This window comes from Alosa sapidissima, chromosome 21 (genome assembly GCF_018492685.1).
Source record: "Alosa sapidissima isolate fAloSap1 chromosome 21, fAloSap1.pri, whole genome shotgun sequence".
Taxonomy (NCBI): domain Eukaryota; kingdom Metazoa; phylum Chordata; class Actinopteri; order Clupeiformes; family Clupeidae; genus Alosa; species Alosa sapidissima.
Window position 1 is genome coordinate 16984695 of NC_055977.1, and position 19224 is coordinate 17003918.

The 19224-nt window shown below is 41.0% G+C and overlaps 1 protein-coding gene across 1 annotated transcript; it reads right to left on the minus strand.

Moving 5' to 3' along the window:
• Positions 1–2634: 2634 nt before the first annotated feature.
• fndc5b (fibronectin type III domain containing 5b) lies at positions 2635–18499 on the minus strand. Its single transcript, XM_042077541.1, has 6 exons — positions 17948–18499; positions 13334–13449; positions 12760–12958; positions 7107–7196; positions 5990–6175; positions 2635–5545 (listed from the first exon to the last, which is right to left on the minus strand). The coding sequence occupies exons 1-5, from the start codon at positions 18015–18017 to the stop codon at positions 6036–6038; spliced, it is 615 nt and encodes a 204-aa protein (XP_041933475.1). The 5' UTR covers positions 18018–18499; the 3' UTR covers positions 2635–5545; positions 5990–6035.
• Positions 18500–19224: the final 725 nt, after the last annotated feature.

Below are 19224 nucleotides of genomic sequence, written 5' to 3' on the forward strand. Positions count from 1 at the left end.
TTCCCTTAAAAAAGGTGGTCAGTATAATCAGAAAAATAGTAAGGGACAAACAATGTTGCAACTGACATAATTGTATTGACATGAAGGCCATTCTCATAGTTTTCGTCTTTCAGCTGCTTTACATTCTCCATTAATATTTCACTTGGCAAGGGGGAAAATAGTGTTGGGGTTATAGTATTCCTCTAGGGAATTAAGCAATTTCCCTATAGAGTAGGTTTTCAAATTTACCTTCAAAATGCCATAGGCACCAACCACAGGATGGTGACCTTGTAGTTTAGCTACTGAAATTCACTGACTCAGTGAAAGCGTCTAGATTGAGGTGAAGATTTGATCCATCATCAAATTCTTGCTACGGCCTACTTAAGCCTACTGCTTTTTACTGTGAGGTCATGGATAGCGCGCACGCCATTGTGGCCAGATGAGGTCCTAGAGATCTATGATGACACAAAGCAACATTTGGACCACGGAACAACCCAACAGTTTCATTCTTCATTCACATGCTGCCTCCACATTTGTAGTTCGTCAAATTGACTTGTTAGATTCAAAACATTGACTACAGACATGACTTTCTCCTGAAACAAGACGACGCTATGTACCTTTAAGTAAGTTTTACGAAGAACACCATGCTAGTTAGGTAGGCTACTGTAGGTAACACCTGACAAGCAGTCAATGATAGCCTACCAAAGCATAAAATACCACGAGGCAACACATGTTGAAAATATGTGACACTTTATTTTTGTTACATTATTGAACATATACTTTTTTTTATAACGGTATAAATCGTATAATTTCCGTTTAGAATTGCAGAATCATGCTAGCCCTCATGAAGCTTTTATGACTAACAACTGACATAGACTTGATGATTGACATAAAACAATCAGCTATACGTTTTATTTTGTTTCTTTATGTCCATGCGTCTTATTAAATCCATCTATTGTGGTACAAATGTATTTTAAATAGCATAACTGTAGTATTCACTGTTTTTTGTTATACTTGTCACCATCTGCTGTCTTGGGTGCTTTAAGGCTTGTTAGTCTAATGAAATCAAATTGAAGGCATACTGCTCATACCCAGAACTGCCAAGTCACAAATGTATGTACAAGAAAAGCATTTTAAACATACCCTCTTAACCTGAATAGACAAAAAAAAAAAACACATTAAAACAGTATTAATGAAGTACTTGTGCTAAAAGGAAACAAGCAAGCTGAGAGAGTTAAATTGTACTTAAACTCTGCTATTTGCTGTAAGCCCATAAAAGAAGAGCACAAGTCTTGGCATTTCAGACATGAGGCTTCTAATTAAAGAGAGAGCAGACACGTGTGTGTCTGTGTGTGTTTGTGTATGCTTGTTCATAGAGAAAACAGATAATGGCCTGTATTAAACAAAAGTTATCCTCAACATGGCATACAGTATATTTAAAGAAGATATTCAAATACATCTGTATAGAAATTGTATTAGGCTCTGTCCTTCATGACAATAATCTGCTCTACATTGTTGGAGTTAAGATATACAGTCTAACATGTGAATCCTGTCATCCATTGATCATTCTGCAGACTGTATTGTTGAGTGATGCAACATACAGTCGATATTTCAAAGGTGTCAAAAATGCCAGGTTTCTGTCGTCCAATTATTGGCCTTGATTCTGAAAATTTGCCATTTATGTTTTTTTTTTTAACTCCATATTGCAAAATGTCACACTGTGAAAACCTGGCATCAATACTTGATGTTCAGTTCCATATCGAAATGTTTACTTGCACATCCGAGTGCATAGTACTGGCTCTAGTAAGCCACATAAAATGGGAGCTGTTGGAATGGTAATTTAAGGGTCCCCTGAAGATAGCACTTTGCTCTTGCTGTCACCTGCTGTTTGGGTCTGAATTTTGAATGAAGTGGAATCATGCAAGTCCCGCACTTTTTTTCTAGACTGCAGAAGGGTGAAGGGATAATAGCTTTGGTCAGTGTGGCAGAACGTCGCTCGGGGAGGTTGTCACTTAGTCAGGTAAGTGTAGTGTATTTTTTTTTACTCTCATTTTAGTCAAATGCTCCCTCCAGAAGCAGCGTTTCGTGGCAGAGGCACAAGGAAATATCAGGATTTTTCACGGGAAGATAAAGCATTGTAGCAGAGAAAAAAAAACAGCTCACCAGTCTATAGCTGCATGAATCACCCTCTTGCTTTCTCTCTCTCTCTCTCCTCCTCTTTCATTCTTTCTTTCTCCTTATGTCTCTACCCGTCTGTTAGTTTCTCACTCAGTCTCGCTGTTTTTTGCCTGATCCCCTTCTGTTTGTTATGTAAGCTGCCCAAAAACAATATTGATATCAGCCATTTTTCACTCCGCCACCTGCCTACTCTCTTCGCCCACAGCCAAGGTTAATTAGCAGTCATTAAAGAAGAAATATATTGCCTCTGCAGGGAAGGAGAGAAAGAGACGAATGGTGAAAAATGAGGATACCGAGTTGTGTGGGTAGAGAGAGAAAGAGGGGGGGGGGGGGGGATACCTGACCGTCGCTATGGCAATGGCAACTAGGGAGTAATAGTAGCAAGTTTGGACTGGGACATGTTTAATTGATCTAGGATTCCTTCAGGTACCCTTCAACGGACTTGATTAACAGAGTCATCAATCCAAGGCAGGGGGGGGGGGGGGGAATACCTGACCGTGTCGCTATGGCAATGGCAACTAGGGAGTAATAGTAGCAAGTTTGGACTGGGACATGTTTAATTGATCTAGGATTCCTTCAGGTACCCTTCAACGGACTTGATTAACAGAGTCATCAATCCAAGGCAGGTGGCGAAAGGAATACATGTTGTTGGCTAGGTGCTCCCTGTAGGGTTGACCTCAAACTCGCATAGGTCTGACCTCCCATTAGAGTTCGACCTTGTTGAAAAAGGATAGTGCATGTGCTTATTAGCACAGACTTTGTGTTGAAGGACAAAACCCAGAGCAAGATCTCCAAAAAAAATTTGGAAAGCAATTTAATCGGAAACAAACTAGCTCCTCACTGTTTAAAAACAGAGTTTTTCACACTGGATATGATGTTAAATTCCTTGTGCTTTTGGTTAGGGATCTACAGTGACCACATTTATTGATGTCACAATGCTTATCTCCACACCTAAATAAGTTTACCTCTAATCTACCTTGATCAGAGATCACATCTTCCAATAGCATGCCAGGGGCTATAGAAAATATTAGAAATTGCTATCATTTAGAAAAAAATAAAAAATGTTGTAACTTCATATTAATGATATTTGAAGTATAATGTTATCTAGATAGTCATGGTTTTACTTTATAGGCCACTTCCTCATTCCCAAATTGTTTTTGAAATATGGCTGAAAGCAGTGATGATGGGGTAGTTGTCAGGGCAACTGGATGTCATGTGATGGGTGTGCCTGTAAGTGCTCACATTATATCAAATTACCAAAGATTGGCCAAGTTATGAGTTTCATGTTTTATATCAAATGACTGAAGATTGGCTACAGAGTTCACTCCCTGTGTGTTAGTAATGTCGACACTTAGAAATCAACCATCCATCTCATAATTTTTGTCAGACGTTGTCTGACGATCTTCTGTGCCAAATTTAGTATGGTTGAAATTGCTCTTGAAAAAGGCTTTGAACAGGGCTACATCCATGAGTTCAATAGTATCTCATTTTTGACGAGTTACATGCATAAACATGCCTCCCACTCTGACCCATTGGTGGTGCTAGAGGTGCAACCATGAAACTTGTTGAAAAGACTCATGCTAGAGGTGCAACCACGAAACTTGTTGACAAGACAATCTGTGTGCCAAATTTCAAAACATCACCATACAGTTCTTCAGGCTTCCAGAAGCCTTAGCCCGAAGAAGTTAAGAAGGAATAACAATAAGAATGTTGTAATGCCAATTGCGATTTTGGTATAATTTGCAACAAAAAACATCTTATAGATCGTCAATAAATACAGCGACCCAAATGCAACCACATATAGCCTATTAGTTCATATACAACTCAATTCAGCCCCTGAATAGACAGGATGTGTCACACACCAGTGGATTACTATCCCCACACACTGCTTAGCTCTTCCACAGCTCATCATTACTGACGACTTTACTCTTTTCTTCCAGTCTAGTCAGCTCTAGCCCTCACAAGGGAGATTGATGAGTATGCCTGCCCCGCTGACTGCTCTGATAAACTCTGAATATCCCGAGCCTTTCCCTTGTTCCTGCTGCGAACGCCACTGAATGAAAATACCTCTCATGAGACCGGTGAGCTCAGCAGAACTTCCATTGACTCGCTTGTCACCACAGGTTGACAGAAAGCCAACAGTCTCGGCCTCAAACTGCTCATAAAGGGATGCGATCTAAAATAGCTCAAAGCCAGACAGAATAGCAGAAACGAAACGATAGTAGTACCCACACTATGACGAATAATGAGGACCAACATTCAGTCTAAATATTGTACAGTAAATGTGCTCATTTTAGACAGCAACCTTACTTGAGATACACAAGTGACTAAATAGATACTCTGCAAGTTATATGAATGTGTCGTGTATATGTGACCTGTCCTTGTTGGTCCGAACAATGCAGCCCCATTTACACAGGCTGAGAGCTGACGCGGTGCTCGTGACTCTTGTTGTTGTTGTTGTTGTTGTTGTTTGTTGTGTCTCCGGACAGTGCTTGAGTGCCCTGAGAGCTAGAGGGTGTTTAGGGAGGGGATCCCACTGCACCAATAAACAAAGGTGCTTGAGGATCCATGGGGAAAATAGTTGGGGGAGGAGGAGGATAAGTAAAGGGTACAGCAACCAAGATAGTTTTGGTTGATGGTAAAAAAGGAGATGGTTAAAAGGGAGACATAAATATAAAACAGAGACAAGTAAAGTATCAGTAGACTGAGCTAGGTAGATAGATAAATGGAATGTATATATTTATCATCAGTCGTGGCTTTAGCAGTATTACTCTGGCCAGAGCTCTAATTCTGTTCTCGGACTGATAAGGGTAAAAAGCAGAAAGGGGACAGAACAACAAATCTTTTTCTTTCTTTTTTTGTCCCCCCTTCTCTCTTCCCCTCTCCTTTCCTCTCCTCTTCTCATTCCACTCCTCAGTAAAAGTACCTTTCTAGTTCCTCCAAAGCCCACCTCTATCAGAGGATGGCCCATTCCTCAGCCTTATCTCCCTGGTGAGGCTGGCTGGCTAGCTTGTGCGAGAGGGAGCTGCTGCTGCTGCTGCTGTTTCGGGTTGCCAAGGTTTTTCCGATTCCTTAACGTGCTCCTGCAGTGACCGTCACTCGTCACCGCCGGGTGGCCATTACAGATCGACCCACCCAACCTCCAGCATGACATCCCTTAGACCACTTGACCACCCGTCTTGTGTAGGTCTCCAAGTCCTTGTGAGTCCCAAGTGTCACTCGTTTCCGCTGTGCTTACATGGTATAGAGACTGAATAGAAAAGCACCAAAGGGGGGTCTGTTTTGATCTTCTAAGGGCGTCTCGAAGGAGTCTTTAAGATGAAGCGGGGAAGTCTGTCATAAGATGGGGTGGTGATGTCATTTCATGGCTTTCTAACATGTCAAGGTTCTGTGGAGGGCAAGAACAGGAATAATCCGGTCCGGTTAACTTTTAATGCTCTCACAACTGAGCAGCCTTAGTATTATGTAATCTAATGAAATGATTAAGGATTTATAAAGGCTACTCTATTCATATTGCATGCCGGCTTTTTACCATTTTTAATTCATTATTAGAGCACTGCCATTTTCAATAACTTACAACAAGCACTTATGTATATATTCAAGCAGCTGCTAGATTTACATTTATTTTCTTACTTTTCATAAGATTATTTACACTTGGATGTACTTCATAATAGGTGTTTGTGGGGGTCTGCTGATGTTGCACATACAGTATAGTCTCATTTTTCTGATCCTTCAGATACGGTGTTGAACCGTGTGAATTCAAATCTCTGTGTACAATAAGACATGTGACGTGATTTGTATGTGTTGTGATCAGAGGATACACCATGGTTACCTTTCCTGAGGCTGATGCCTGTTATTGCCGGGAAAGGGGGGCTGTATTAGACCTTGCTGCGCAGCAGTCCCCCTGTTGGGTGCTCTGGGGTACTGCACTCCGACGAGTTCTTGGCTTTGTCCTTGTTGTTGTTGGGCTCATTGTCTTTGATGATGTCATACTGACGGCAGAAGAGAGCAATCACACCTGGAAGTGATGAGGACAGGTGGAGAGGGGTGGGGGTGAAGGAGTATGAAGGAATTTAATACCGTATGTGAGAGAGGTCGTAAACTGAGAGAAAGCAAGAAGGGCAAGGTGAATTAGGTATCTCGGTATTGGGCCATAGTTTTGCTATGGCCTGAAGTCACCTGAACTGAACCATGCTATGTGAAACACTCACATCCAATCTCACATGCACAGGCTTGATGGGGTCTGCTGTGAAGGGAGTTTGGCCCTTGTGGCCCAATTAGACCAAAGCAGCTCACACTTCTCCTTCAAAGTGTGAGACGCTAATTTCGCTTTGTAGTGCGATCAGTTGAGACTTCTCGAAGCCCTTGGGAGGTTCTACTGTATGTTACATGGCTTAGCAGCATTGGATTCAGAGCTGCGTGTAGAACCATCATACATATTGGATGCTTTCCTGAATATTGCATTGAGTAGATCCTGCAGGGTTTATTTTACGGTGTTTGTGATATTCCATAATAACTCTATTTTCACTAGTCACACAGAGAGTAGGATTTATATGAGCTTGTTTCATAATTTTAGGCATAGCAATATAAAAACATCAGCTTTCTTTATAAAATAAATCATAGTGGCAGCTATAAACAATACAAAAGGTGGCACCATGAAATATCTTTGAAATATTAATCTTTTAAATTAGATTTTAGCACATGAAATATGCAAGTGGTCGCAGAAAACACTAAATTTTTCTAGAGGCCATACACAGTAGTCAGATCTTTTATCACATATCAACACTGCTCAGAATGATGTTTATTTCATTGGAGCAAACAAAAAAACAAAAAATGTCCACAGTACCGTTGAGATGGTCCTAGGTGTGCGAGTGCTTGTAGTAGATGCACTTCAGCTTGTGGCCTGATTGAGCTGGATGGGATTGGAGATGACCTCTTGGGTGCCTTACCTGCCCACATAACCAGCACGACGACGATGATGATGAGCTCTCCAGCCCTCAGCTGAGCTGCCTGGTCCACCTCCTCCATCGTCACCTCATCTGTGGGTGAGACAGGAAGATGGTAAGAGGCATGCACGCACACGTCACATGGGCGCATGCAAGATGTACTAACACATATTTATTGAAAAAAGTGAAAATACTTTAACATACTACGAAGAAATATCTTGCTAGAAATAAACAACAACCATATATAGCCCTGATTTAAGATTAATTCATGTTACATAGATTTCACTTCTTCCAGTAAACACACACACACACACCTACACATACACATACACATACACATACACACATTTTGCCCAGGAAATATAAGAATGCAATAAACCAGAAAACTTTATGGAGACTGGAAATAGACAAGGATGTGCTCTCAGACAAATAATTGTAAGATGGTATCAGTTTGGATGAGAATATAAATCTAAACTACATCAAACACTTCAACGATCTAAAAAGATATAAAATGACTTGTCCCTAAAGTCTCTGATTTATTTTAGATTAGGCCAGATTATTTTTCCTAATTCAACATATCTTCACATATCCAAACGCATTCTATTTATAACATCAATTGTGGAAGCTATTGTGAATCCTTTCTTACACAAGTGATAAAACATTTTTATTGCTGTCTTCAGTTTATTCAGACTCAGATGGTTGCAGGTTGGCCGATAACCATTTCCATGCCGGAGGCAAAATGTTCCATTGAGAATGTAAACACAATTTATATTTAATTTTTAAAGTAACTGATTGGTGTCTTGTCAACCACTGGGAACAGCACAACATTTAGATATATTGAAAAGATGGAAGGCTTTGAGTTATTCAGAATTATTGCTATTGAATTATTAGATGGGATAAAATTGGATTAGAATTTAAATGTTAACTACGCAATCTGAAAAAAATTATATTTTCATTAAAATGACTTCGGTAAAATAGCGTACTTTTGGAGTGCATGCAGTGCAACATGCCTTCGGATGTCCTCCTTCAATGGGGTTTAAACCATAAGCACACATACCGTACAAGCATAATTTGTGAACTAATGAGGAAAGGGCTCGTTAAGTCATTACACAAACACACATGGTCACAGATGCACTAAACACATATAAAACACTGGCAGGGACACCCTCACTAAAGAAATCACATACTGGTAATCATATACACAGACAAAATCACTCTGTAGTAGTCACCCAGCTTCCACTTTGAACAAAACTGGCCTTCAATTTCTACTTGAACGACTAGATTTTTTATTTAAACATGCTGCAGCATCGTTAGAGTGTTTCAGATTCCTCCTCTCAGCTCGATGGGTTTAATCTAACCATCAGAAGTGCTGTGGTACACTCCCATGAGCAGGTCTGTAGGGACCGGTTTTCAGTTGCTTGTGCACAGTGATTCATGTAATGATCTTCCTCCACTGTTTCTCATCCTCCTCGGCGAGACTGCCCTGGCCCGCGAGAGCACTCTCCAGATACATCACAGCCCAGGCTGTCGATGGCTGCGGCACTTGCCATACTGCTAATATCATGGCTTTCTGAGTCTCTGTCTGATCCAGCTGAGGGATGCAGGCAGTCGAGAAAGGAGGGGGGAGTCTTGTTTCAGAGCTACTCTTTTTCTCAGGCCCCTGATTTCTTTATTTTATTTCACTTTGCTCCATTGCAGATGGAAAAAGGAAGTCTGTGGAGGCATACTGTACCCACACCCCCTATTTTTTCACTCTCTCTTTCTCTCTTAGTTTCCCCTGATATGCCAGAGGGGCATATCACAGCTTCAGTAATGTTGGAAGCTAAAGAGTGCAGCCTTCCACCAGTAAGAGAGGTAGATGCATGTTTTCGTTTAGACAGATCTGAAGGAGAAGACCGTGTGCATGAACGTCCTCTGGAACAGAAAAGACAGCTCAGGTGTCTACACATGCTACAACAGTCAAGAAACTGAGCATAGGTGTGCGTTGCCACATCAGAGAAATCAAAGAGGGCTCTGTGGCAGCCGTCAAAAGTCACTGCGACTCGAGCGAGCAGACCCATATTTTTCCCTCCATCACACCTCAGATTTTCTTCACCAGCTCCCAAACAAACGGAGGCAGACACCTCTCTCCTCCCACATCAAACCAAGGTGTTTTCTCCCCGCTTTTCTAGTTCTCTCTACAGGACCTCGAAGGATGAAGCCCAGCGTGGTGCCAAACCACCACAAGCTGGGCAGAGAGGTAAACTGTCTGTGTTCATTAGCCTCAGCTCCACCACTGTGCCATTAAGTGGAGCGTTATGGTGCCCGCTCGATTGCAGCCAGACCTTAAAGGAGAAATTCCGGCCGATTTTTACATGGATCTTGATCGCTAGACATCGCCGAGTACTGTCGATAGGGAAAAAAATGATCAGAATCAGTGCTTCCGAACTGGAGTAGCTGCAGCTAATCGGCCGGATTTCTCCTGTAATGACCGATGATAAGCAAGTTACCTCAGAATCAGTGAGATGTGATTGACGGCTGATGTGTGCCAGACACTTTCGGTCACACAGTCACAAACAAGTTTTAAAGGAGTCAGACAGAAGTGCTTTAAAACGGCCAACCAACTTGTTTAATGTTGTGATCAACATTGATCATAATTGGCATCCTCTCCGAATGTTTGTTTGGTAAGAAATGAGCCTTTACAGTACGTTGTTAAAAAAGTCTTCAGAGTTTGTACTTTTTTGTACTTTTGAAGTGTTATGTAGGAAAAACATACTGGCTTTTGTCTCATCCACACTGCAAATCATTAATGGTCGAGTAGGCTCCAGTGTTGGAGTTCTTTTAAGAGGTGACTCATTCTGCAGCATGTCCTCTAAAAGCACTACGGGCTCGCGCTACAGACCTCTGAGTTTCGCGTTAACACAGTCCCTTTTGCCAGACTTAATTTGTCTCAGTTTTGCACTAACAGCTCAGCCAGCCAAGGCTCTGTTTCAAAGCACTGCCACTCAGGCTTGTGCAAAATTCCAGAATTGAATTGAAACTGGCTCTTAAATTCCAATTAAATTCTGATGTCACCATTTCAAAAGTGTAAAAGCCTTTTTCATTGATGTGTTTGTTAGAGACTGTTCACGTGTCACTGTGTAATATAAATTTCTTACACAGTGAAGTGACATTTAGTGTAGTTTGTAACATCTGTGCTCTTTTCTAATTGTTTTTTGTACTACATACAGAAGTAGATAGAGTGAAAGAAAAAGTCAGTTGGCATAAAAAGCATTTGGTGATAGTGTGAGAAAGAAATTCATTAGAGGTATGTGAAGTGTTCTGTGTAACTTTTTCCCCTTAAAATAGTAGGATTTGGTGTAGATCATGTTGGTAAAAAAGGATTTCATAACTCTTTTTTGTACGAAATTAGCATCCAGCAGTGTAGTGACCTTTTACATAAAGCATTTATTAAATGGAGGACTGGACACTGGCTTGGGGACATAAAATGGCTCCTGTAAAAGCCCCCTTCCCTTGCTGATGATCCTGTGCTCTATTACTCTCCCCTGCCAGAAGTTTGTGGGAAGAAATGGGTCAGTGAATAGATTATGAAACATGAAATTGGAAATATTATGAGGTCCAGATAAGAAGGCCAAGGCTGCAAATGGGAAATTAATGAGGGAAAGATGTACAAAAGTGAGCAATTGTTGTTTAAAATGGTAGCTCAGACAGCAGGGTTTTTTTTTTCTTTTTCCGAAGGGCCACTTTGCAATGGTTGTGCAACGGCTTCTCCAATTGTCCGGATGGAAAAATGATTCTGTGTGTGCCGAGTGGGGATGTCTGTTAGGGTCTGTTCTTTGCTGTAACCTATTTATGTAGCAGCTGCTTTGTCAGTGCCTGTCCATTTGTCATGACTGTTAGAGGAATAAAGAGGTTGATTAAACTAGGGACAATCGTGTTTGGCCAGTAATTGTGGTCAGTGTTGAAAGGTGGATGAAGCACAGAAAAAGACACTTATCATTTTAAAAATAAGTTATGTAATGTGTTACATCATTGCCTTTGCTGCTGTTGTTGCCACTTGTGTTTTCACTTTGCTTCACACACTCACAGTTCTCACACAGAGCTGGCCTCCATTAGCTTGGTTAAAATCACACATTCACTTCGTGAATAGTCTGGGGACTCACAACTGGGAAACGTTTCCAACACTAGCATGTTGACGGGCAGAGACATAGTGTTAACTGGAATCCTACTTTGCCTAAACTTTACAAACTGACAATAAACAGCATTATTCCACTGCTTGGTTGAATTTCTCATTGTCCTACGTAATTTAGAACGACCATTACCCATATGTTATTTGCACACCTATGAAGTAGATCCATTTTTTGGCCGTATCACACTTTTATATTAATTCGCCGAATTGCATCCGAGCTGTAAAATGCAGACGTTCAGAACATGGCAACATTGTAGCATATGACAGAGGTGGCTTTCAGTTAGATGGATGACAGCAGGCTAAGTAAAATAGCGATGTTTCAAAGCTAAAGTTAATCAGAATCTTGGGATACGCCCACTTGACAACGGGAGAGATAGAACTAACGACTGGCCTTTGGCCGTAGCAACCATCCATTTAAAACTAGTAACGGCAGTTTGTCCTGCAAGTTGAGAAATTAGTTGATATGTGTCGGAAGAAATTAGTTCTACAAACGAGAGTTTTAGCGATTAAAACGTTTAAATTGTAACAGGAAAGGAACACAACGCAAGTGGCAACAGTGGAATAAGCGGGATAATGGACTCCACGGTGGTCTGTTCACAGAAATGAATGCACTTACGAGGTTTAAAGGTGCCATGTGTAAAAATTGAGGTATTAGCATGCTAAATTACTAATGTCATAATACCAGTACCATAACTGGTGTCATAATACCAGTTTCTGCCATGGGAGGCGGTATGCAGGCAACATAACCACCAGCCAAACTGCAATACACGAATAACTCGCACGGCTTGTGGGCGTACTTGAACCAAAGAGTATACACCTGTCGGGCTGTGGCTAGTAATTTAGCATGCTAATTCAGGTTGATATCTCTGCAGCACTATACCTTGTCATTTTTTTAATTACATCATCACTCTTATTTTTTCTCATTCTTTTGATGCGTGTAGCTCATTTTTTTGGATATTTTTACCTCAATTCTTACACATGGCACCTTTAAACGGCACTCCGCTTAGCGTCGGGGCCGTTTTACAACCTCGACCGTGCATTCATCTCTGTGAACAGACCACCGTGTCGTCCATTATCCCTTACTCAGCAGCCAAGAAACAATGTATGTAGGCCTACCTTTGCTGTAAATACATTTACATATTCTTCCGATTCTTTGCCATTTTTGATGTTTGCAGGTATTGCAAATTTAGTATTAGAAATTTAGCACTTTCGATTTAGAAACTAAAGTGCCATCCCCTCTCGTGATTGGCCTGACCTTTTTGGGGTCTGATGGAAGCATTAGTGAATTATAGTGTTCCAGACTAGTATCTCCCTGAAAGGAGATCTAGGTGGGTGCGGCCATTCTCTTGTATCTCAGGCAGGCGTAAACACATACAGCAGTACTTTCACGGACTCAGTGACACAAATGTTGGAAATGTTGGACACACATGTTGGCGTATGCACATTTTGGAGTATACAGAATCATACAGAGCTGAAAGCAAGACTCACCTGGGCTTTTGGAGGCCAGTTTCTCCGATTCCTTGGGCGTGCGGAACAGCACGGTCTCACTGGGTGGGCTGGTCCCGCTCATGCTGATGGACTGCACGTGGACGATGTACTCGGTGTCCTCCTCCAGATCCCACAGAGCACACGAGCGAGTGGTGGTGTTGACTTCCTGGATGAAGCGGAGCATGCGCATGTCCTTCTTCTGTGGAAACACCATAGTGGAGAGAAGTGAGAGCGTGGTTGACACACACACACACACACACACACACAAACACACACACACACACACAAATGCACACACACACACACACACACACACACACACACAAATACACACATACACTGTAGATGTGTTTGCACACTGACAAACACAACTGGACACGTACACAGTTGGAACGGCATACATTTTTTATTTGTGTTGCCTTTAGTTTTTAGAGCCTTTAGTTCTTGTAATACGGTTTTGTGGCTTTAACATCTTCCCAGGCTTTACACACACACAAACATACATTCACATGCACAGACACGCCCACGCATGCATGCACACACACACACACACACACACACACACATACAATACCTGCTGGGTGATGGCAAACCCAATAACAGGGTCCCCTTCAAAGATGTCCCATTTCACCAAAGCCGAGTTCACACCCTTAAACTCGATGGTCACATTGAGTGGGGCGGACAGGGTGTCTGGAGAAAAGGGTAACGGTCAGAGCAGAAGCTGTCAAAGCCGTTCATCTTCTCATGTCCTTGATTTGAGTTTTTTTGGTTTGTTTCCTTTTTGCCGACTGCAGCAGAGCAACTGAACAACATTGCTGAGAGGAAAAGTGGTTTTAATAGTGTGATGAAGCTACGGTGAAAAGGTTGTTTCTTCTCTGCTTTTTCTTGTCCTCTTGGGCTTTACTTCTCACTCTTGCTCTCTCTCTGTCTACCACTCTCTCTGCATGTCTTTCTACATTATGTGGTGTTGAGTTCTACCGTCTGGTTCAGTGAGTCAAAGCTTTAATTTGTTGCTCCCTTCGCTTTCTAAAAACTCACAGACAATCAATACCTCTATTGCATTTTACCATTTCTTACTTGTGTGGGGGTACAGGCAAGGTTATTATCAGGGGTAGCCACCATGTCTGATGGATCCTGCAACTAAGAAAATTGCTATTGCTATTGTGTATAAACGAGATTGCACTGTTACAGGCCTATAGGCCTATTACAGCTCCTGTGGTAAACTAAATCTTTACCGTGGAGCACATTATAACGTCTGGAACAAGGTGGTGTTATATGGAAAAAAAATGGAAGAAACAGTAAAACATGCTCATCTCTCTGTCTGCTTGGAGGACATCTTGGGACCCAGACTAGTGACCTGAATCTACTAAAGTAAGCATTTGTTTTGTGCACGGTCTTAATAACAGCTCTTTGGAACACATCCACTAAGCCAATTAGGGAAGGATGTGGAGGTGTGGAGTTTTCAGTAATTATTTGCGTGCCTTTGTTTAGCTGCTTGCAAGCATTCAGTTTTTGCATACAAGGAGAGAGAGGGAAATAGTTTTGAATGTGTGCCCACAGAAACAGTGCCAAGTAGTTTCATCTGCAGTTCCCTATTGCTGAATCGGAAGTATCTCAGCAGGGTTCATGTGGGATATTTTTGGGAAAATGATTCCTATATCTCCATTATAGCACCTCATTGTTTGAATTTGCATGTCTCTTACATGTCTGCAGTGCATTACAAGGGTAAACTCAGAAAGGCATCATCACATACTGTACACACACACACACACACACACACACACACACACAGACACAGACACACAAGGGACTGGGATGTCTTACATGGTGCACAGAAGCACCTTAGAGGAGAATTAGTCTGCCCGAAGACAAATGCATATTGATTAACCCATGGGCCAATGTCTCAAACCGAGAGGCCTCTCCAAGTCCAGTCAATGCTTTACCGGTACTGAATGATCCTGCTTTCACAAAAGCCTGAGTGCAGAAGAGAATGACAATAATATGGCCTCCAATACATGTGAGACATTGATGGTTAGTTACTGTACTGTTTTGTAAGGAAATCTTTGACTATGGCACTGTGTGTGGAAAAGGAGCATACTTAGTTTTCTGTTACAACAATTTTTACAAGGTTTTACTTAATATTTTCAGTTCAATGAGAAAGCTGTATCAGCAACTTTTCTTGCTAATTAACCTTTCATTTCTTGTGATGTTTCCACAAATCAGTGTTATCATCTCAACAGTGTTCACAAATTCTTATTCGATTTTCACTCCTAACTGTCACCATACTGACATTTCTCACTCCCCACTAATGGTACTAGTGGCTATAATAGTGGATGTATTCCCAAATTATTTAATCAAACCAAGTGAAGCACTCGCCAAAGACAAATTAAACTAAGTGTCCCCAGTCATTGTTCATGTGTGTCTAATCACAAACAATCAGAAAGTGTAGATAAGGAGTGGAGCAGCAGACAGATGCAATCACAGAACACACACAACTGTAGTAGGGAAAAAAAGTCATAGAATTACAATACCCTAACACAATCAGTTAACAGTTTATTTGTCAAGTTCTTTATGACTACCCCTTCAACATGACACTCACATTTTTACTTGAGGTGATAATGAACTGTTTGGACGTTTGTTATTTCAGTGTTTTGACCCTGAATGTTCACTTGTCTGACGTAAATGTAAAAAATACCCATTCAACATCTGTCACTGTGAATTATGAGGAGTTTGTATATTTTAATTCAGATCGAGATATCCTCATTATATGTTTTTTTTTTAACTATTATTATTATTATTATTATTTTATGAGTTGTCAGAGGAACACAGTGAAATTCCTTGCACTGGAGGACAACATAAAAGATCTGGACACATTTTACAGCAAATTTTAATGTAATTTGAGCAAGCGTTTGAAGCTGACTGTTACGAGGTGCTCATTTTTTTTTGCGTGGGTTCATGAATAATTGGAATATCAATTATCATTACCAGCAGTGTTACTTTTTGAATGTCCTAGTTTTGACTGTTACATATAACTTAACTTACATGAGTGCGTATGACTCACTTTACAAATCAAATTACAAGTCAAAAAGAATAAACCACACGTCAAATATTATGACGTAAAATGCCTCTCTGAGGAATGCTTTTGCACTGCCTCTCAGAGGGAGGCTACCTCTTTGTTTTTTAACCCTGTAGTAAAACATGTCACTTTTCATTGTTCATAATGCTTTACTTTATTAAATTTGCTCTGTAAAACAACAATATTGCCTCATAAAATATATGCAAATGCACCATTGATTACATAACATTAAAATGTATAGCCTATAGATGATGGTTTTGAATATGATATTTACAATAGCTAGCTTTATTAGTGTATATCATACTCTTTATTAATGAAAATATAACAATTAATGTATGCAGTCAACATAATTACAGTTCCATATTTTGAGTACTTTTATAACTGGAGCAGTTTGGTCTGTCTTGCGTCACGGACCATGGCTATCCACATGGCCACAGACACTATACAGTAACTCAGTTATCCCATTACTGTTAGGCCAAAGTCATACAAGACATAGGTCCATTTCCACATGAATAAGAACATCCCCAAATGCTGACTTGTCGTCAGTATTGCAGTATTTATAGGACTGTGGATGCCTCTCATACATACAGTACATACATAGCCTAAAGTCATAACAACGCCTGTGAGGAGGTGGTGCGTCTTGGTGAGGCTGACGCATTCTGTGCTTGCCTGGTCGTCTGTTTTCCTTGCTGTATCTTAGGAGCACTACTGTATATTACCACCTAACTGGGTTATTCCCCAATTAAGAGGAAATATGCACGTAGGCCTGCACTTCTATGTCCCTGTGCAGTGTTGATGATCTGTGTCTGTCCCCAGACTGCACAGAGTTGTCTGTCTCAAAGGATATTTCCACTAGAGTGTTATGAAACACCGCGGTGGAAAGGAACGACACAGTGCTTGGGGACAAGATGTAAGTGTTTCAGCCTGATGTAAAGTTTGTGCTGTTGTTATTGTTCTTGGTGTTAGATGTGAGAGAGAGAGTTATCCACAAAGAGAAGAACTTACATAATCAACTGCTGTACACTTCTCTCAACAAAAGTACCCTGAACACATTTTACTCATATGTTACTTTTTCTAACCCTGAAATTATTGAATCACTACTGAACACACATGTGGTACAGCAAGCTTGATGGTCAGCCAGTGAACAGCTTACTCTGCAAACAACACCACAATAACAGTGATGGATTGAACCACACTTCCTAATGTTTGGATGTTTCCATTTGTATCAGTACAGCAAATTACATGCCATCCTGTTTAGATCCATGTCAAGATACCTGGAATATAACCATCTTTAGGTGTGATCTATAACACTTCATAGTGTGTGAACATTTACTGCCTCTTCAATCCTCTTATCTTCAGTGTGTTTTTTGAAAAAAAAACAATGTGTTTCTAAAAATGTTGCCTAGACATCTGTATCAGCAATTCGGGCCTGCTATCAGTCTTGTTCCTTACTGGCCGTTACAGGTATGATTTTAAAGGAGGCCTTTGTGATATTGTAGTTTTAAAACTGATTGAATTATTATATTCTGGATGATACCCACGTATTCAACATGCTGTGAAGTCAGAGTCGATATAGTTAGGTTGTTCTCTTGTTTTGGTTATACACTTGCCATATGCTTAACACTTTACCCGGGGCTCATGGTCAACTGAATAAAATTGGGGCTCACATCCGAGGGTGGTGTGTCATCCGAATTGATTTGGATCATTGCACGTTATAGCCTATTCCAAAAGTACTATATCCAACACATGGCAGACATAATATTATGCTAAACTTGTGCACAATTATGTACCGTGCATGGCAGGGATAACCACTGTTGCTTTGTGTTGAAGCTGAACAGGTAGCATGATCATTTTGAACCCACTATCCGCATTTACGCACACAATAATACTCGACTGGTTTTATCAACGGTGGCTGTTTGTTTTAACCGCAAAATACAGACATTGATGATGATTCATAAAGCCAGCACATGCATTCTTAACATATCATCCACTATTTTCGATGAAACGGTGGTTGACGACACAGAAGCTGTGGGAAAGCCCATGTCGAATGAAATATTAACAGGTAGCCTATTAAATAAATGGCCATAAAAACACAAGTAAATGCAAACTTACCGGCATCAACTGATGACACAGAAAGATAGCCAAGAAACAGTAACGCAGCGTTGAACCCGTTTTCCTCCATCCTTCAAATAAATCTTTACATTCTGTTCGGAGGACGTTGAATCCCATTTACTCTTGGTTGTGTGAACAGCTAGATCGCCGTGTATTTGTAAAACATTCACGACTGTCTAATGCTGCCTTGCTCTTGGCGTTGGCTATCCCCTTGCAGGAACGGTGTCAAGTCTAAACTCCGTAGTTGCCGCAGAAACGCGACATCGGGGGTCTGGGTTGCCTACAGGACCTGGGACAGCGCATCCAGCTCTGCATTCAAGACGCGCGTACAGCATTCTACGCACCTCTGCTTTTTTGCAGGGAAGCGAGCCTCGCTCATCAGCCTCGACGTTGATAATTGCTGACGGATCGCTTTAGTTTGTGCCTTACAGTAGCAAACAAGCTGTTGTGCTTAATGCCGCGTCCATCAGTTGTGCCAAAGTGTATTTCTGTGGCACTCGAGTTTACTGGAGTGCTGCAGAATAGGACGTGCAGTCACCGTCAGACCTCCTAAATCCAGCCCATTCATTGTCTCCTCACTCCCCTCCCGCCGGTCTCCCTACCCTTGTATTGCCTTTTTAGGTGAATAGTCAGCATTAATGATATTACTGCAGATGGGGACTTCCCACCTCATGCCAAATGGTAAAGGACATAGGGTCTTAAGATATTGCACTAATCTGATTGAATCCAGTCATTTATATGGATTACTTGAGGCTATCCTGATTGGCAAAGTCAGTCACAGGTTATTTGCTATTAGGCTACTTGAAACTGATATGTTAATGATTTAATGTGTGAATTGTTTTAAACAAGTTCAGACTGATAGTTTAGCAGCTTACAAAGCATAACAGATAGGGATACAGATACATGCATTTTTGCCCACTTCAATTAATTTCATTAATTCTTCAGGGCTTTGGTCAGTATCTCAAGGATGTTAGAACCCCAAACATGTGCACATTAACAAGGAGTGGCAGAGAACATTCACACATAGAAGTTAGCCTGTGCCAACTCTCAAATATATACTCAGCAACAGTCTTAAATATGGATTTAGAAATATCCCACTTGGTTCAAAAATACAAACCTATTCAATAGTCATAGTCGAAAAATATAGTCAGAGCTAGTGCCTTGCATAGTACAACATACATTGCAGCTTATATATTGTACCCTACTCTTAATATGACCAAGAGTCTAGTATGTAAACAGAAAGAGGAACAACAATATTGATTTAGTTGGAAAACTTC

What these genes read in the sequence shown, in the direction of transcription:
- fndc5b (XM_042077541.1), bottom strand. Translation starts at nt 18,017, where the DNA reads ATGGAGGAAAACGGGTTCAACGCTGCGTTACTGTTTCTTGGCTATCTT. An exon ending in GGTTTGCCATCACCCAGCAG is followed by an intron (nt 12,959 to 13,333) that starts GTATTGTATGTG and finishes GTGTTTCCACAG; the next exon opens with AAGAAGGACATGCGCATGCT. An exon ending in ACTGGCCTCCAAAAGCCCAG is followed by an intron (nt 7,197 to 12,759) that starts GTGAGTCTTGCT and finishes TCTCACCCACAG; the next exon opens with ATGAGGTGACGATGGAGGAG.